This window comes from Simochromis diagramma, unplaced genomic scaffold (genome assembly GCF_900408965.1).
Source record: "Simochromis diagramma unplaced genomic scaffold, fSimDia1.1 OVJJ01000120.1, whole genome shotgun sequence".
In the NCBI taxonomy this organism is placed as follows: domain Eukaryota; kingdom Metazoa; phylum Chordata; class Actinopteri; order Cichliformes; family Cichlidae; genus Simochromis; species Simochromis diagramma.
Genome location: NW_024387045.1, coordinates 264,568 through 285,172, shown reverse-complemented (window position 1 = coordinate 285,172; position 20,605 = coordinate 264,568). Strand labels below are relative to the sequence as shown.

General features: G+C 42.4%; 1 protein-coding gene across 1 annotated transcript; it reads left to right on the top strand.

The window, feature by feature from the left end:
- Positions 1–7,085: 7,085 nt before the first annotated feature.
- Positions 7,086–19,808, top strand: LOC120741637 (glutathione hydrolase 5 proenzyme-like). Its single transcript, XM_040044611.1, has 13 exons — positions 7,086–7,271; positions 7,354–7,442; positions 11,063–11,190; positions 11,265–11,372; positions 15,595–15,772; positions 16,157–16,317; positions 16,540–16,686; positions 16,800–16,930; positions 17,376–17,560; positions 17,667–17,758; positions 19,324–19,430; positions 19,606–19,715; positions 19,802–19,808. The coding sequence occupies exons 1-13, from the start codon at positions 7,086–7,088 to the stop codon at positions 19,806–19,808; spliced, it is 1,629 nt and encodes a 542-aa protein (XP_039900545.1).
- Positions 19,809–20,605: the final 797 nt, after the last annotated feature.

Sequence of the window (20,605 nt, the reverse complement as noted above, 5' to 3'; positions counted from 1 at the left end):
GTTTAAGCACTGCTTCCAGCCAAGAGTGATACCATATATGCCCCCTAGGTGCAGAAAAGGCTAACATTGTTATCTTTTTACAAAAAAAAACAGCTGAACATGAGAGGTTTATGGACAAAGTGTGTGTTCTCCATTCTTTAAGCACCGGTTTGAGCACCGTTTAAGCACCGGCACCGTTTCAAAAGTACCGGTTTGGCACCGGTATCGGATAAAACCTAAACGATACCCATCCCTAATTATAGATTATTCACCTCAATAATAGCGGAAAGGCTTAAAAATGCAATACCAGAAATTATTGATGAAGATCAGACAGGATTTCTCAAAAACAGACAGATTCAATACAGTAAGATGTGCCTTACATTTAATAGATTATATGAATAAAACCCAAAGGGAATCGACTGCATTAAGTCTTGATGCAAAAAAGGCGTTTGACTCCGTCCGGTGGGATTACTTTTTTTTTGCTATGGAGAGGTTTGGTTTCGGAGACCCTTTTATTCAACTGATTAAAAACTTATACTATTTACCTTCAGCAAGAATAAAAATAAATGGGAGCTTAACTGGAGTAGTGGACTTGCAGAGAGGATGTCGGCAGGGATGTCCGCTTAGCCCAGCCCAGTTTGCTTTACTTATTGAACCGCTGGCGCAAGCCATTAGGGAAGATGAACATTAAAGGGATATGGATACGGAATACGGAATATAAAACGGGTTTATATGCAGATGATATTTTGCTGACCCTCACAGACCCAGAAAGAAGCTTACCCAAGCTATGGTCAAAGATAGAAATGTTTGGAGAACATTTTGGATATAAAATAAATATTCAAAAAACACAGGTGATCACATACAATTATGTACCCACAATAAAGATCAAAAGTATGTCTAAATTAAATTTGAATAATAAAATAATTAAATATTTAGGTATTAAGATTCCCAAAACACTGACAGAAATTTATGAAATAAACTACTCACCAATTACAAGGGAATTTAAAAAAAAACATTCAAAGGTGGAGCCTACTGCCACTTGATCTGTATAATAGGATTGACTTGGACCTAGGACCTTCAAAGTAAAACAGGAAACACACTGACTGAACTCTAAACATGCAAACTTAACAGCAACTGAGAAGACAGAACATAGGGACCAGAAACATGGTATAAAGAGGTCACAGTAGACACAACATTGAACACAGGGAAGCCATCAAAGTCAAAGTCAACTTTATTGTCAATTCTGCCACATGTACAGGACATACAGAGAATAGAAACTTCGTTACTCTCAATCCCTAGATAAAATAGAAAATGAACATTTAAATATAAGAGTGATTAAAAATGCAAGTAAAATATTTTAAAGTAAAAAAAATTAAATAATATAATACAATTTTACATATAACAAGAAAGCTATACAATATACAATATAAGGGTAAATGACATTGAGTGCAAACCAGGCAGAGTAGTGCAAATAGGCAAATAGTGCAAATGGAGATTTGGTAATGTACGGTAAGAGATAGTGTAACACAAAGTCTTATGAGGTAATGGCAGTCCAATGCTCCACAAAGTGACTGGTAACTGGTGCAGGCCAGTGAGTGAGTCAGAGAGTGTGTGTGTGACAGAGTTCAGTGAGACCGTGGAGGAGAGGGGGGGAGAGGGGGCAGAATCGGGAGGGAGTTAAGCTTCCTGACAGCCTGATGGATGAAGCTGTCCTTCAGTCTGCTGGTCCTGGCCTGGAGACTCCGCAGTCTCCTCCCCGACGGCAGCAGCTTGAAGAAGCTTTGCATTGGGTGCGTGGGATCAGCCGCTATGCAAAGGGCTTTTTTAGTGAGACGGGTGCTGTAAATGTCCTGGAGGGAGGGGAGAGAGACACCAATGATCCTCTCTGCAGCTCTCACTATGCGTTGGAGGGTTCTATGACAGGACGCATTGCAGGCTCCAAACCACACAGTGATGCAGCTCGACAGGATGCTCTCGATGGTGCCTCTGTAGAAAGTGTGCATGATGGGGGCTGGTGCTCCTGCTCTTCTTAGTTTGCGGAGAAAGAAGAGACGCTGCTGTGATTTCTTGGCCAGTGCTGTGGTGTTGTACGTCCAGGAGAGATCCTCTGTGATGTGCACACCCAAGAACTTGGTGCTGCTCACTCTCTCCACAGACGCTCCGTCAATGGTCAGAGGAGCATGTTGGGTGTGCATTCTCCTGAAGTCCACAACAATCTCCTTCGTCTTCTCCACATTCAGAGAGAGATTGTTGTCAGCACACCACGTGGCCAGGCGTCTCACCTCACTTCTGTAGTCGGTCTCATCCCTGTTGCTAATGAGACCCACCACCGTTGTGTCGTCTGCAAACTTGATGAAGAGGTTGGAGCTGTATGATGGAGTGCAGTCATGGGTCAGCAGAGTGAAGAGGAGGGGGCTCAGCACACATCCCTGCGAGGCCCCCGTGTTTAAAATGATGGTGCTGGATGTATTACTGCCGACCCGTACTGTTTGAGGTCTTCCGGTGAGGAAATCCAACAGCCAGTTGCACAGTGAGGTGTTGAGCCCCAGCTGGACCAGTTTTTGAGTGAGCTGTTGGGGGATTATAGTGTTGAATGCTGAACTGAAATCTATGAACAGCATTCGAACATATGAGTCTTTTTTGTCCAGGTGTGTGATTACAAAGCCAAAGAACTAAACCTATGATAACCATAACTGAAATCTAGGGAAACAAGAAACAGTACAACAAAGGACTCAAAACATAATCCATAATATAAAAACACGAGATCTCTTCAAAATAAAACAGGAAACATGAGAGGAAGACATGAAACACACGAAGGGCAAGGGAGACTTCACAGGGGTTGAAAACACAAGGGGGAGCTAATAAGCAAATGAACATAGGAAACCTAATAAGCTTAAACATACACTATAAACATCAAAAGAACTAAAACTCAAAACACTGGGTCATAAGACCCAGGATCGTGACACATATGCACTTTTTACGTCCAACACGGAAACTGCACTCGTGGTGCTTTGATTGTACTCGGAAATTCTGACTTCCAAGTAGGAAGATGCAGGTAACTCCAGACCAGAGATGGGCAGTAACACGTTATTTGTAATGCGTTACTGTAATCTGATTACTTTTTTCAAGTAACGAGTAAAGTAAGGGATTACTATTGCAAAAACTGTAATTAGATTACTGTTACTTTCCCGTAGGAACGCTGCGTTACTGCGTTACTAAAACCGTGATTTTTTTTGCAAGAATGTCTCATGACAGTGAGGTAAGCGAGTGCGCACAGTGGCATGTCTAGAAAAATTTTGTTGGGGGGGCCAGGTAGGGGCACAGATTTGGAGAAGGGTGGCAGATGTAATTGGCAGATAATGTTTAAAAAAATTCTACCAACCGTTAACCATAATTCAATAATCCTGTAAACCTAATAACCGAAGGCACTTTTAACTCTTATTAGAATGAGATTTTAACCACTATGGTGCAAAGTTTTTAGATACTGCGTTGATAAAGTACAAGAGATACAATCAGTGCTTTGTCAGTGTTTATTCAGGAGTCAAGGACATCAATATTTGCATAATATTTTTACTGACATGTAGTGCACATATGTTTTGGGCAAAAACATTTTTGAATATTAAAATACGAACATTTGTAACAAACAATTGACAAATTAGCCAATGCCAATGTAAAACTTTATCTGCCTATTAAAAAAAGAAGATAATCTTCTCACAAACTGGTGTTTGATTTTGAAACAGGAAAAAAGTGGGGAAACAACTGAAAAGACTAACATTTGAATAAAACCTGAAAGCAAGTAAATACTTTCTATGCTGCCTTATGGTCAACTTTGGTAATATTGATCAAGAACAACACTGGCTGATGATGAAATACAGTCAGCTGGCACGGTGACACTGCCAGTATTAACCTGCAGGGCTGGACTGGGACAGAAAATCGGGCATTTTGACTACAGACCGGCCCACCAGGTATTACAGCCATAAAGACTTTGAATGAAAACAAATGCTGTTGTGACAGTCCCATATGGAAAAGAAATAGTAAAAACTTATATGATTTACTCATGAAAGTGGCCACTTTCTCATTACTTTCATATATTGTTGTAGTAAGTATCCAAAACATACAAGATTCATTATATAATCTTTCAAGGGATCTTATATCTGTTTTTACTCTTGTATGCTTTTCATACAAGTTTCACACATGATAGATACAAACTTTATAAGATTTATATATATCTTTTCCATATGTACACTGTCTTGTTGGTATATGTATGATTTCTATACATTTTACGTCAGATAAAAACTTTGGTTGTAAGATTTAGATAATTATTTAATAAAAGCTAGGTATTTTAAATGAGAATAAGAAAGAAAAGTATTTCTTTGTGCCTTTCCCTGTTAATGCCCTACCTGGCCCCCCTGGCAAAACTTTCCTAGATCCGCCCCTGCACAGTTACCAGCTGTCAGCTACATAAAAAAGGATCCTGGTGTTATTTGTCTCTCAGAAACAGTTCAAAACTTCCCTTCAACTCATTCATGTGACCTAAAAGGTAAACCTGTTTCTCCATCACCTGTTCAGCTCTGATGATTCAGTAAGGACATCTCCTGGTTTCATCTTCATGTTTCCCTCTCACCACATATCCAAACCGATATCATGACCAGCAGCTTTACAGCTGTGGCTCCAGCAAACATCAGCTGATACTAGAAATTAATATTAAATAAATTCTAACAACAGCTGATCAAACTTAAACGTGCTGCTGTTGTTTAACGTGACATCCGCTGGTTTCCTCTTTCTGGCGCAAAGTGGGCGATAAATAAACAAGAGAGAAAAGCCGATCAGCTGATCATTGATCAGTTTCATGATTGAAGTAGCAACAGGAGAGGGAGGGGAGAGAATGAGAGAAGAAGAGGCAGCTGTGCAGCGTAACGACAGAATAACTCCAGCTTTGTGTCTTTTTTTCATTATAGCTAAAGTTCGGGACAAACTGCGTCTCTTCTCAGCTCAATACGAAACGTGTAATATTTTCTCTGAATGAGGGACCATTCCATTTTTTTAAGGAGCCGTTGGCAACTCTACTAACTAACCTTATGAATAAAATAAAGTTCACTATCAGTAACATCATAGCACCCACCCAGCTGTATAGAAACTCCGTCATGCTAGCTATAACTCAGTACGAGTTATTGCAACTGACAGTAAAAAGTCAGCACAATGAAAATAAACTCCACCTAAACTTGGTTTATATCTGACCCAGATAGACTGCAGGTCATAACTTCTTACCTGAAGTTCAGTTCACCTGACACTCGGACTGGCGGCTGCCTCGGGGCTCTCCTCCTGCCTCCCCTTCCCTCATCCACCTGCTGGCCTCTGTGGAAGCCCCGCCATAGCCACCATCAAACAACTGAGTTATTTTTACACATCGACCTGCATCTGGCCAATCCACCACCTCTCATTGTTCATGCCGTTACAAAAAAAAATAAAAAATAAGTCACCGGGCATATGCCCGGTATGCCCGATGGCCAGTCCAGCTATGTTAACCTGCAACCAAATCTGCAGCTCCATACAGCAATGTTACGACTTAGATTACATCTTATAACTCATAACTCTTATGTTAGCTCCCCTCAGTAGCATACTGTCTGAAATATTCCACGGCTGCAATAATTCTTTAAGTGTTATTTTTTCCTTGGGATTCTAATTTCACCGAAGTTTACTAAACTCAACAAACTTTAATATTACTTACCGGGACATTTATTCTGTCCTCATTTTCTTTCACCGAAAAATTGTTTCCTGCTGTGCCGTCTTTCGTGCTTGGCTCTCCTACCTTTGCTAATGTGATGCACATAGCGCAGAAGCCGATGCTGCATTCACTTACACTCGGATATCTGAGCTTCACCGTGAAAACATAATCGGATATTTGATTGAATTTTATTGTTTTGCCTTTGGGGTGGCACCTGGGGTGGCCAGTCTGGTTGGTGGGGTGGCCTGTGCCCCCAGGCCACCCCGCTGGACACGCCACTGGATGTCTGATGTTTTTCTGTTTGTTGGTTTGTTTTTTTTTGCGAGTTGGTTATTAGATGCCAGCCAGAGAATCCCCCGCAGCCCCGCCCTCTCCTCCCTGTGCAGCAAGCAGCAGGCGCACCTCGCAAACGGAGGGCGCCCTTACTCCCAGCAAATGGGCGATAAAAGAACCGATCGGTGCCTATGCCATCCCCAATATGCGCTGGCATGACGTCGGGGCAGCATGAGTACGAGCATTTTTTTTTTTTTTTTTTTTGCCGATGCCCGTGATGCCGCTCCCCACCACGATGCCGTGGCAACCGCCCGTATCTAAAACCGCTACTGATGATGGTTGTGTTGACAAATTTGTCCAAATCTGAAACTAACAAAGTACATTTAAGCTAAATACGTTCACATAGGTTTCAATTTAAATACAAAATATTGTTTCAGTTTTTATTTAACCTCAAGTTTAGCTTTAAATTGCAGTTAACTGCATTTTCGCACTTGAATTTTTTAATTTCAGTTTTTAGACCAAATATATTTCTTCATATTTGAGCAGTGCTGACAGATACCCGAACATTCAGCTGAACTTAATATTAGTCCAACTGAAGATCATAATTTAAACACTTCACCACCACTCTGGTCAGTGAAACCAACAATCACTGACCAGAGACTAAAAGTCACAATCTTGATGTAAAGTGTTTATGGTTTGGGTGAGGAGACCAGCGCGTGGCTCATGAACAGCGAACAGTAGGAGGTCGATAAAGCAGCGATAAGAGCCGTCGATGTATTCGATCCTTTTGCAGTGGGACAACGACGTGCACGCTATCCCTGGTGGGATCAAGCACATGGAGGAAAAGGCTGAGGTAAGAAAAGTCCACCCAGTGTCTTGCAGAGATGAGCAAAAAACACCAGGGCTACCGGTGTTTCTGACAAAACGTCCTACACACCGGAGCAGCTACCTCTGCTTACCACAAACACACGTCTCCGTTGCGTTGTGCCTATCAGTACCCCACACGGATATATGTGCGCAATACATCGCTGTGCTGTCTGGGAAATCACAAGCGGTTAACTTTCGGAGGAAGTGAACTACCGACGGTTACGCAGAGAAGAAAGCAGCGATGCCTGAGTCAACCGAGCACGTGGAAGAGGCAAATACGTCTCCTATGTGTCCCCCCAACGAGGACATTGAGGACGAGGACGTTGTGGGGGCAAATAACCACTCCTATGTGTCCCACCAACGAGGACATTCAGGAAACGACGTTAAGAGCGCAAAAACCAGAGCAAAACGAAAACGCCTGGCCAAAGTTCTCGGATTAGTAGCAGTTGTGCTTTGTAGCAGGTGCTCTAGTAGTTGGTCCACTAGCTGGTTATAATTGGTATCGGAAGGGTAGAAGTGAGTGTAAGGACACCAGTGCTTGCCCTTTCTCAAAAGCTGCTGTGGCCTCAGACTCCTGGAATTGTTCAGAGATTGGACGGTGAGTAACATTTTAAACTTCGGACACAGTTTCGTTTTTCGCATTACACATAATATTATGCACTGTTCCAAATGCAACTTTAGCGCTAAAAACGTCTTTGAAAACTGCATGACAGCGTCTCATCATGGAAGTGTGCGGTTATGTCCCCCCCCCCATTTTATAAAAGGTCAAAATTCGGTGTGATCTGTATAAAATCTTCATGCCATTTCCCTACTAAATCATTTATTGGTCAAAACTGAGAAAAAGCCGTATTACGTAGAAACTATGATTCTTACAGATGTGGTGTGTATTGTCAACAGAAAGTACGGTATTTAAAGAGATGGGGGTGGCTGTTGCTCAGGTAGTAGAGCTGGTCAACTACTAACTGGAAGGCTTTTGGTTTGAGATATATTGAATGGAGATGTGTGTGTGTGTGTGTGGTGGGTGTGTGTGTGTTGTGTGTGTTGTGTATAGATATTTATATATATATATATAGATGGAGATGTGTGTGTGTGTGTGGTGTGGGTGTGTTTTGTGTGTGTGTAGTGATATGTGTGTGTCGTGTGTGTATATATATGTGTGTGTGTGTGTGTATAGATAGGTGTGTGTGTTGTGTGTGTGTGTGTGTTGTATATAATATATATAGATGTGTGTGTGTGTGTGTGTGTGTGTGTGTGTGTGTGTGTGTATATATATATTATATATTATACAGTGGGGCAAAAAAGTATTTAGTCAGCCACCGATTGTGCAAGTTCCCCCACTTAAAATGATGACAGAGGTCAGTAATTTGCACCAGAGGTACACTTCAACTGTGAGAGACAGAATGTGAAAAAAATCCATGAATTCACATGGTAGGATTTGTAAAGAATTTATTCGTAAAATCAGGGTGGAAAATAAGTATTTGGTCACCGGGTCAAACAAGGAAAATCTCTGGCTCTCACGACCTGTAACGTCTTCTGTAAGAAGCTTTTCTGTCCCCCACTCGTTACCTGTATGAATGGCACCTGTTTGAACTCATCATCTGTATAAAAGACACCTGTCCACAGCCTCAAACAGTCAGACTCCAAACTCCGCCATGGCCAAGACCAAAGAGCTTTCGAAGGACACCAGGAAAAGTATTGTAGACCTGCACCAGACTGGGAAGAGTGAATCTACAATAGGCAAGCAGCTTGGTGTGAAAAAATCAAGTGTGGAAGCAATCATCAGAAAATGGAAGACATACAAGACCACTGATAATCTCCCTCGATCTGGGGCTCCACGCAAGATCTCATCCCGTGGGGTCAAAATGATCATGAGAACGGTGAGCAAAGATCCCAGAACCACACGGGGGGACCTGGTGAATGACCTGCAGAGAGCTGGGACCAAAGTAACAAAGGTCACCATCAGTAACACACTAACAACGGCAGGGAATCAAATCCCGCAGTGCCAGACGTGTTCCGCTGCTGAAGCCAGTGCATGTCCAGGCCCGTCTGAAGTTTGCCAGAGAGCACATGGATGATACAGCAGAGGATTGGGAGAATGTCATGTGGTCAGATGAAACCAAAGTAGAACTTTTTGGTATAAACTCAACTCGTCGGTGTTTGGAGGAAGAAGAATACTGAGTTGCATCCCAAGAACACCATACCTACTGTGAAGCATGGGGGTGGAAACATCATGCTATGGGGCTGTTTTTCTGCCAAGGGGACAGGACGACTGATCCGTGTTAAGGACAGAATGAATGGGGCCATGTATCGTGAGATTTTGAGCCAAAACCTCCTTCCATCAGTGAGAACTTTGAAGATGAAACGAGGCTGGGATCTTCCAACATGACAATGATCCAAAACACCACCGCCCGGGCAACAAAGGAGTGGCTCCGTAAGAAGCATTTGAAAGTCCTGGAGTGGCCTAGCCAGTCTCCAGACCTCAACCCCATAGAAAATCTGTGGCGGGAGTTGAAAGTCCGTGTTGCTCGGCGACAGCCCCAAAACATCACTGCTCTCGAGAAGATCTGCATGGAGGAATGGGCCAAAATACCAGCTACTGTGTGTGCAAACCTGGTAAAGACCTATAGTAAACGTTTGACCTCTGTTATTGCCAACAAAGGTTATGTTACAAAGTATTGAGTTGTGTTTTTGTTATTGACCAAATACTTATTTTCCACCCTGATTTACGAATAAATTCTTTACAAATCCTACCATGTGGATTCATGGATTTTTTTTTCACATTCTGTCTCTCACAGTTGAAGTGTACCTCTGGTGCAAATTACTGACCTGTGTCATCATTTTAGGTGGGGGAACTTGCACAATTGGTGGCTGACTAAATACTTTTTTGCCCCACTGTATGTATGTGTGTCTTTGCAAAGGCACCCTGCAAAAAAAAAAAAAAGCAATATGAAGGACAGATAGGGGTGAAGCCGATCCCAATTTCCTGCTAAATCACACATAACTGCATGCAAGTTAGGCAGTGTTATCTATCTGCGACTGCGTTTGTAGGTTTTATTGGATTATTTATAAATAGATGAGTTTTATTGATGATAGTTTTGTAGTTTGCTGTTGCCTTATACCACCCGCTTTTAGACCAGAGACAATCCAGCACATAACAGCAGGGTGCAAGATGCTAGCAGGCAAGGCATACATGGAACGCCATAACCAAGTGGCCGGCATAGTGTACAGGAACATCTGTGCCGAGTATAACCTGGAAGTCCCGAGGTCAAATGGGAGATGCCCCCAAGGGTGGTGGAGAATGACCGAGCTAAGATCCTGTGGGACTTCCAGATACAGACGGACAAAATGGTGGTGGCTAACCAACCGGACATAGTGGTGGTAGACAAACAGAAGAAGACGGCCGTAGTGATCGATGTAGCGGTTCCGAATGACAGCAATATCAGGAAGAAGGAACACGAGAAGCTGGAGAAATACCAAGGGCTCAGAGAAGAGCTCGAGAGGATGTGGAGGGTGAAGGTAACGGTGGTCCCCGTGGTAATCGGAGCACTAGGTGCGGTGACTCCCAAGCTAGGCGAGTGGCTCCAGCAGATCCCGGGACAACATCGGAGATCTCTGTCCAGAAGAGCGCAGTCCTGGGAACAGCTAAGATACTGCGCAGGACCTCAAGCTCCCAGGCCTCTGGTAGAGGACCCGAGCTTGAAGGATAAACCGCCCGCAGGGGCGTGCTGGGTATATATATATATATATATATATATATATATATATGAGATAGACAGACAGACCAACCAACCAATCTTCTTCAGATAGATTTATTCTCTCTTCTTGGACACAATATCTGTATTACAGTGATGTCTTAATTGGAGACATTTAAAGAAGTAACCCCTCTCCAGGTTTTAACTGTCTGACATTTGTTGAAAGGTAACCAGGCCTTTTTCAGATGATGCTTTCCAATATGCGGAAATGCCAAAGTTGCACCAATATTTAAACCTACTATCAGTTTTAACAGGGCTGATTTCTGTGTCATATGCTCGCAAGCGTCGTATTCTTGCATCACTTTCAAACATTTTCTTTCTAAGTTCCTGGAACCAGATGTTCAGTGGTACTTTTATGCAGTTGGATACTTTGTTTTAAAAGTGACTGCAATAATGGTTTATCCCCGCGAATAGCCGGGAGCGGGACATGAACTTCAGCCTGATCTATTTCTCTGAACTGTTTCAGGAACATTCTTCAGAAAGGCGGCTCTGCAGTAGATGCTGCCATTGCTGCGCTGTTGTGCACCTCCATCATCAACCCACAGTGCGCGGGCATCGGAGGCGGGGTCATATTCACTGTGATGGACAGCTCTGGTAACAAGACACCCTTGCTCCTCTTAGCTCAACCCCGCTGGGGTTTAACATAATAATATGTCATCTTTTCAAAGGTAAAGTGAAAATCATCAACTCCAGAGAGACTGTCCCCAGAAATGTGAACTCTGACCTGCTTAAGTTGTGTCGTAAAACCACAGAGTGGACCATGGAGTGGATGGAAGGTGGGTTGTTTTTCTGCCATAATGCTAATATTTATAATGGTTTAGTCTAATCTGCTCTTGGACTCACCTTTATGACACAGCCTCATTCCTCATTCCTCAAGAAAGAGAAACTGGGATAATAAAAAAGAAAAGAAAAAAAGAGATAAAGCAACAGAGGGTTTGGCTGTCGGCAGTTATTCAAGACAATGAGTCGGTGTCGCATATGACACTATCAGAATAATCTAGCATAAATTAAAACCATGAAACACATGCTCCTTAGTTTCAGAAGCAACCAGAGAGATTGAAGTAGTTTCTTTCTCCAAACAGGTCTTAACAGGTCTTTTTCCAGATTGGTCTTAACAAGTCTTTCTCCAAATTATGCACAAGATGTAACACAAAAGTTCTAAAGGTGTAGACAGTTATCTGCAGAGGTATTTTTTACATTCTGCACCTTAGTCTGTAAGACAAACTCAAGATGTGAAGGATCATACCTACTTTTTATCATCTGGGATAGGGCTCTTGTCACCAAAGAAGCGAAGGAAAGAGACAGCATGACAGGTATCCGCCTCCTCACCTCTAACCTCATCTCCTGAAATAAAGTCAGGGCTCTAACACACTAAGGAATGCATAACCATTATTATTTAATTACTGTAAGCAGATTAGATATGGAGCGCTTCCAACTCCAGGCAGTCAACGAAAAACCAGCTAAACAACAACAGCTGGTTATAAGCTAACATTAAAGCAGGCTTGAGTTTCCTGTTTATGAAAGTGGGACAAACTGGTGGGATAAACTGGGACAAAACAATTGGACAAAAGAACAAAACACTAAAGACAGGACCCTCAGATGAGACAGAGACGGACTGGACACAAAGAAAGTCCTGGGTCCTTTTTGTCATATCTTTCATTTCATGGTGCATCCGATGTGTTTTTTCTTTTTTTCTTGGTCAAAGGTTTGAAATGCAAGCAGGTCATTTTAACACCCAGGTACTTCTACTGTGAAACCATGCTATTGTAATAGATACAGTATGCGTGGTCTTGCTGATGTCAACTCGATGGGAGCGTAAGTTGTTCTAAGACCTGTGTACACCTTTCAGCACTGATGGTGCATTGCCAGATGTGCAAGCAGCCAATTCCATAGGCAGTAATGTAATCACCTTCAAATGTTTTGAATTGAGTGGTGATAACAAGCTGCAAAAACAGCAGCACTTGTTAAAGCCCTTTACTGTTTAGCCCAGAGGATGCAGGATCCACATTTACAAACAAACAAACAAACAAACAAACAAACAAACAAACAAACAAACAAACAAACAAACAAACAAAAAAGATTTGTCAGACATTAGAACAGTTCTCCACTTTGCCTCAGTCCTTTTTAAGTGAGCTTTAGCCCAGAGAGACAGCTGCATTTCTGGATCATGTTCATGTATGACTTTCTTTTTTGCATGATAGAGAATTTAAATTTGTGGATGGCACACTGAACCATGAAAAACTAAGTACATGCTTACTGTTGTGGCGAGGTGGTCAGGGGGTGTTATGATTAAAATGCAACAGCGCCACCTAGGGGAATTTCAACCCTAGGAATTATAAGGAGAGTGTGTTTTCAGACTAAACAAAAGAATTACATAGGCTTGAAGAGACACTGCTGAGGCAAATTGGTTCCAGTATTAAAATGCCTTTATTAAATACATTTGTTAAAAGACAAAAAAAAGGGTTAATAAGCAATTGCAGCCCAGAGCACAATGAAAGTTGACTGTGGCACGGCCTCAATAGTGTCCTAAAGTGTCCTATTATTTTACATTTCCACCAAATTATGTGTGTGTGTTTTAACAACAAGAGAAATATAAATTAATGATTTCTAAACTCAAAATGACCCGTAACCACCACAGCTCTTTACATACTTTAGAATTTAGTCTGTGCAATACTACAAATTTTTGGATTCAAAGATTCAAGAAAGTGTTTATTTTCATGTGTACAGAAGGAATAGCATTTCTATGTGCAAAATGAACTTAGTGTGCAAATTGTCCTTATATGCAAATTTCAGTTGAGGTAGGTCAGCTGTTCAGGTGTCCGACAGCAGTGGAAGAAGGAGTTAGTGAGTCGAGCATGTTGCTGGCTTTCACACTTCTAACCCTTTGTCTCGAGGGCAGAAGTGGTGAACAGTCCGTGTTGAGGGGTTTGTGGGTCTGCTTAAGGATGGAGGCAACTCTCCTCTGGACTCTGTGAATGTTGTCTGTGCTCGGCAGAGAGGGCAGCGGGGTCCTGGTGATCTTCTCACGCATTGTTATCACTCTCTGCAGGCTTTAGGCGAGTGTAGACAGTTTGTGGATGAGTTTGTGAGGGATTGACTGGTGTGAAGGCGGAGCTACAGTCAGCAAAGAGTACCCTGATGTAGGAAGTCATTAGTTTCCAGGTGGGAAGAGTGGAATAGTGAAGGGCAAGCAGCGATGGCGTCTGACGTGGACCTATTGGACAGTAGGCATACTGCAAGGGGGTCCAGAGTGTCTGGAATAGTGCTCTTAATGTGGTCCTTGTGTCCTTGGGCAAGACACTTCACCCCGTTGCCTACCGATGGCGCCAGTGTCCGGCAGCCTCGCCTCTGTCAGTGCGCCCCAGGGTGGCTGTGGCTACATGTAGCTGCCATCACCAGTGTGTGAATGTGTGTGTGGATGGGTGGATGACTGGTTGTGTAAAGTGCTTTGGGGTCCGTAGGGACTAGAAAAGCGCTATACAAATACAGGTCATTTACCATTTAATGCGGCCAGCACCACTCTCTCAAAACACTTTGCAATGATTGGAGTGAGTGCAACTGGTCTGTAGTCATTTAGGCAGGTGGCTGGGCTTTTCTTGGGGAGAGGGATGATAGTTGTGGTCTTGAAGCATGTGGGAACTATGCTCCGACTGAGGGAAAGGTTAAAAGATGGAGGTGAGAACATCAGCCAGCTTGTTTAGCACATGCTCTAAGGGCCCGTCCAGGGATGTTGTCTGGTCCTGCTGCCTTGCGGGGGTTGATCTTCCTCAGGACCTTGTGCACTTGGTCTATTGAGACCGCTGGCGGGGGAGAGGGGTCGGGTAATCTGGGGGTTCTGGAAGGTCTTGGAGGTCTAGAGGTTCTGGGAGATATGGGAGGTGTGGAGGATCTGGGAGGTCTGGGGGGTCTCAAAGCAGGTGTAAAGCGGGTTGAGATCCTCCAGCAGACCACCTGTGGAGCTGATGGTGTTGGTGGTGGCCCTATATTCTGTGATGTGCCTTGCCACATCCGCCTGGGGTCAGCAGAAGAATAGAAGTACTGCCTCTTAGCTGCTGTAATGGCTTTCCTCAGTGTGTACTTCACAGCTTTGTACTCCATCTCATTGCCTGATCTGAATGCAAGAGAGCGAGTACGCAGCATGTGTCGTACCTGACCGTTGATCCAGGGCTTCTGGTTGGGGAACTTTCTGATTTGTGTAGACAGCTTGCCAGGATGCTGTCCATCTTTCCCATTTTCTGGTCCCCAGGACAAATCTTAACTTTCCTCACAAGTCCATCTTTATCAGTCATTGTTTCTGCTTTGGCTAATCTTCACTCGTTCTGTGGCAGATTATCTGTCTGTGGAGGTGAAGCTGGAAATCTTGTGAGATCTTGTGAGGCCAGAGACACAGGCTGCTGTGGATGCACATGTCCCTGTCCCTTATGTTGCTGTCAGCAGAGTACAAAAGACCTTCCTGCATTACTCCCTGATTGTCTATAGTGTGTTGACTTGACCTATGAGATGGACAGCAATACGAGGAGTATTTATTATAGCAGTTCACTTGTGGCAGACATAAAATAAATAAATAAAGAAAATAGAAATTAAAATATGTGTGAGATAGATGGATCAAGAAAAGAAAGGGGGCTCCAGACACCATTTATTTAAAGGGTCCAGAGTTCTGTGCTACACTCCTGCACACAGGCTGCATAAACAGTAAGAAAAGTAAGTATAAGATGCTAAATGCTTCTTTAAGCCAGAAATAGTGTAAATATGTAAATGTAGTGAAATAACTAAAAGTAAGTGTAGGATGCAAAATGTTATCTCTAACATAATCAGTTACAAACAGACACACATTTCCCTCTGAAATGGAGCAGAATAGAATAGATTATTTACAAGCACCAAATTATAAACAAATGTCATCTCAGATCATTAAAGGTCAGGACCTTACAGTTTACTCAAAACACGAGCAAATGTATGTGGGACTTTCCAGCCCTGACTATCCATTATCTATCTAACCAGATAGCAGATGGATTGGGGTTCCTGGGGAAATTCGAGGTTATGAAGCGGCACACCGGCTTTATGGGAAGTTGCCGTGGGCTGACCTCTTTCAGCCGACCATCAAATTAGCCAGAGAAGGATTCCCTATTCCTTACTACCAAGGTCAACACATCCCACGCATTGGCAACACGTCACTACGGTATGAAATACACCACAATGTGATTTCAAAAATACAAATGAATGTTTTAGGCGATCGTGGCTCAAAGAGTTGGCAGTTCGTCTTGTAACCGGAAGGTTGCCGGTTCGAGCCCCGGCTTGGACAGTCTCGGTCGTTGTGTCCTTGGGCAAGACACTTCACCCATTGCCTACTGGTGATGGCCAGAGGGGCCGATGGCGCGATATGGCAGCCTCGCCTCTGTCAGTCTGCCCCAGGGCAGCTGTGGCTACAGCTGTAGCTGCCTCCACCAGTGTGTGAATGTGAGAGTGAATGAATAGTGGTATTGTAAAGCGCTTTGAGGGCCCCGAAAAGCGCTATATAAATGCAATCCATTATTATTATTATTTTACTGTCTTTGTGTTTTAGGAAGTTATATTTAGATAAAAATGGGAACCTGCTTAAGACCGGGGATACTGTGAAATTTGAGAAACTGGCTGACACTTTGGAGACGATCGCAAACGAGGGACCAGATGTGTTTTACAACGGAACAATAGCAGAGAATTTAATCAGTGACATAAAGCAAGCAGGTATTATCAGACGGGATTCATCCTGCTCTCTTTTCTGAACATTTTCTGTTTGCCAGGCACAATGATCTAATTACAAATTAACAAATCGATTCGTTCTGTAAAAATCTACCATGATCACTGTGTGCTACACTGTGATCTGTCTCCATTCAAAGTCTTGATTATGAAATGCGTTGTGTTCATTTTTTGCTCAACAAAATCATTTGTTTCAATGTTTTTGCTCAGGAGGAAAACTCACACTGGAGGACTTGGCATCGTATGAAGTTACAGTGACTGATGCGTGGAATATTTCTCTGGGAGAGTACCGGATGTACTTCCCTCCGCCTCCTTCAGGAGGAGCCATCCTCAGCTTCATCCTCAACACCATGAAAGGTTCCTGATTGTTGCTTCTAGCATGTGGAGATGATCCTTATCAATCTTTACAAATGTGATACACTAGAAATGGATGTTTTAAATAAAAAACAAACAATTATTTATATTTTCAGGATACAAAATGGAATCAGAACCTAAGACGACTGATGAAAAGATTTTGTTTTATCACCGTTATATTGAAGCTTTAAAATTTGCCAATGGATTAAAGAAACATATCAGAGATCCAAACTTCAGCTCAGATAAAGTAAGTATCTCAAAATTTGCACCTGCTTTGTTGCATATAGTATGATTATATTTAAGTGACTAAATGAGTAAATGTAGCAACACCACATCAGCCTCTGCTCTGCCTGAACCCTGTGCTCCACCCCGCCTGCAGCTCATCCACAAACCACATCCCACCACAGTCGGTTTATGCACATTGATAATGAGTTGAGGTCTGATGTTTTTTGTAATATCTCTGAGCATTGCACAGTCGGACTTTCGGTTAATTTGCTGGGGCGAGCTTGCGACTTTGCAAGTCGCTGGTTGAAGATGCTTCTGCTGTGTCTGTCACCAGCAGCGTCAGTGATGCATCAATGATCTATATTCTGTTAATATTTGGCTGTAAATTGTTAATTTTCTTGATATCAATGTATTTTCTGTAATGTGCTTATTTATTTCGTTTGATTAATTCTCTGTATTTCACACAGATGGCAAAGAATTTGACAGTGGATAGCTTTGCCAACCACATACGGAGCTTGATCAGCAGCGACAAGACTCAAGATCCCCAGTATTACGGCAAAAACTCATATCTGGACAGCATCGGCACCACACATGTATCTGTGCTGGCTGAAGATGGATCTGCTGTGTCTGTCACCAGCAGCATCAACGATGAGTCCGTACCTGCATCATTCTGTTTCACTGTTAGAAACCAGCTGACTTTTCCACAACACAGTGTCACAGGGTTTAGACCTAGTTCATTTAATGTTTACTCTTTACAGATTTGGGTCCAATGTCCTCTCTTCAAGCACTGGAATCATCCTCAACAACCACCTAAATGACTTCTGTGGTAGAGCTGATAACATCTTTCATGGTAAGGGATCAGCAGGATTCCTTCTGAATTTAATATTTATTAACAATATTCTGGACCTCAGTTCTGATTTGTATAGTACTAATTCGCAGTTGTACTTCATCTTTACTTAACTAACGTGTTTAGCATGGTTAATATCAGCGGTCTCCACCTTTTTTGCGCCACGAACCGGTTCATGCCCGACAATATTTTCACGGACCGGCCTTTAAGGTGTCGCGGATAAATACAACAAAATAAAAACTAGTACCCGGTAAACCCCGGAAAAAAAGAAGGTTTATTCATAACAACACGTGAAAAGACCCAGGAAAACAAGTAAACGATAAAAACGATAACAAAATAACGCTGAAAACCGATAAAAACCCTGAAAAACTATACATTTCACACCTGAGCCTCAACTCTCGCGGCCCGGTACCAAACGACTCACTGGACCGGTACCGGTCCGAGGCCCGGGGGTTTGGGACCGCTGGTTAAATATAACATATACTTGATAAATATGCATGTTTGTACATGTTAGCATGTTGGGGGGCAAATATAAGAAATTTGAAAGAAAAACAACAACACCTCAGGAAACTGCACACCATGAATTATTAATCTAAGAGTACCAAACAAAAGCACCATTGAGGAAATGAGCGCAGAAAATTGCATTTCATAATTCATTGTGACACCTTGTCATCTGACAATTGATGAAAAGAATCAACAAAACTGCCAAACTGAAGCACATCATGTAAATTTGGATTAAAATGCCATTTTCCATTTAATGTCATAGCCTACTGAAATGTTTTGAATGTTCAAAAACAGGCACAGTTGAGCTCTGAGTGAACTTCTATAAACACAAATTACACAAGCTCTCTAAATCTGTCCTGTCTTCCTCACCTCACTCTTCAGCTGGTCACAGCAGATGACTGCCCCTCTGTGAGCCTGGTGCTGTTGGAGGTTTCTTGCTGTTAAAAGTGAGTTTTTCCTTCACACTGTCATTAAGTACTTGCTCATAAGGGGCTCGTCTTATTGTTCAGTTTTGTCTCTACTGAAGTGGGTTAACCTTATAATATAAATGTGCTGTTGTGATTTAACAGTATATGGATATTTATATTCATTTATACTGTATATAGATAGGGCAGCACGGTGGCGCGATGTTGCCTTATAGCAAGAAGGCCCTGAGTTCGATCCCACCTCCTGCGGGGAGCTTGCATGTTCTCTTTCTATGTTTGTGTGAGTTCTCTCCGAGTACTCTGGCTTCCTCCCACAGTCCAAAGACATGCAGTTAGTAGGGTTAGGCTAATTGGTGATTCTAAATTGCCCATAGGTGTGATGTGAATGGTTGAGTGTCTCTCTGTGTTAGCTCTGCATCAGGCTAGCGACCTGACCAGGGTTTAACCTGCCTCTCACCCTATGATAGCTAGGATAGGCTCCACTGCCCCGCAATCCAGGTATGAAAATACTGCAAGAAAAATACAGTCACTGATTTATGTATGAAACATTTGTATGAATGATTTATGCTCAAATATGTGTGTACAGACTGATTTCTGCTTTCTAGTTTCGCCGTTCAAGGTCTTTGTTGTATTTCTCAGGGGAGCGGCCTCCCTCCAATATGGCCCCATCTGTGCTGAAGTCTCCGTCGAAGACGCTGGTGATTGGAGGGTCTGGTTCTGAAATGATTCCACCAGCAGTGGCCTCGGTACGTATGCATGGTACACACACAAAGGTGCCGTTACATATTAAATAAAATAAATTCATGTGGACCAATGCCCGTCTTTGCTGTTAAAGGTTGCATCATAGTAAGAGGATTCTTCACCCTAATTTATCCTGTAATCATCACTTCTCACCTCATAGATTTATTTTTTCTCTCCAAGGCGCTCATGAACCACCTTTGGTTTGGAAAGAGTCTTAAGGAGGCAATTGATACTCTGGTTGTTCTTGTAGACTCTCAAAGTGAAGTAAAACTTGAATCCAAGCTTGAAAGGTAATTTATTCAGTGTATTTAAATGATAAATTAATAATTTCTACAGGTTTTGTTCCATCTGAGACTCTCTCCTCTTTGTCCTGCAGGATGTAGTTTGATGGTCTTGAAGCTCTGGGACACAAAGTAGCAAAATTCTACAACACAGTTAACGCTGTGGAAAAGGCGGGCAGCTGTATCTCTGCATGGTCTGATAAAAGGAAAAAAAGGCAAAGCAGCTGGTTACTGAGACCAAGAATCAGTGATGTTAGTTATACAGCATGGCTTTAAGGTTATGATAGCAGAGCTGGACATGGCATATTATGGTGTAAGTGGAAGCTAGCGAGCTAACTTCCTGCTAACTTCTAACTCTGTGGAATTTAATAAATTCTGTTTTCATGGATGCCTGGATGTTAAACTTAAATGTTACACCTGGTAGAGCAGAACGCTGATCATTTATTAAAGATGAAAGAATTTAGACAGTTTGTAACTCTCAGTGATGCCACAGTGTTCCTTTGACTGTGGGACCCAGAAACGGTTAATGACGTCAAACTTAAAGACCTCATATCTATTTCAAACTATTTACAGAACACCAATAGGAAAGGATGGTTTTGTTTCTTGTTTTTTTATAATTTTTGTGCTTTTGAGTGTTTGCCTTAGAAAATGCAGTTTTTACTGTTTCTTTCCCTCAGTAAACATAACAACGATTCAGGAAAAAACATTACATATATTTTTTTTATCATGACTTCTAGTTTTACGTGGCCTTTCAAACACAACATACACTTTAACACAAAAGTGAAGACTCAGGGTTTGTCTTGGGTTGTGCTATGTCATCTTAAATTGGTCATGTGATTGGTTTATCATGGCTATTTTTCCTCAGCAAATCGCAGCACTTGTGCGATTGTTTCACCCTG

Excerpts from the sequence above, each read along its gene's own strand:
- LOC120741637 (XM_040044611.1), top strand. The coding sequence starts at position 7,086 with ATGCCTGAGTCAACCGAGCACGTGGAAGAGGCAAATACGTCTCCTATG. Across the intron at positions 16,318-16,539 it reads CAGTGACATAAAGCAAGCAG|GAGGAAAACTCACACTGGAG; the intron begins GTATTATCAGAC and ends GTTTTTGCTCAG. Across the intron at positions 17,561-17,666 it reads ACCAGCAGCATCAACGATGA|ATTTGGGTCCAATGTCCTCT; the intron begins GTCCGTACCTGC and ends TACTCTTTACAG.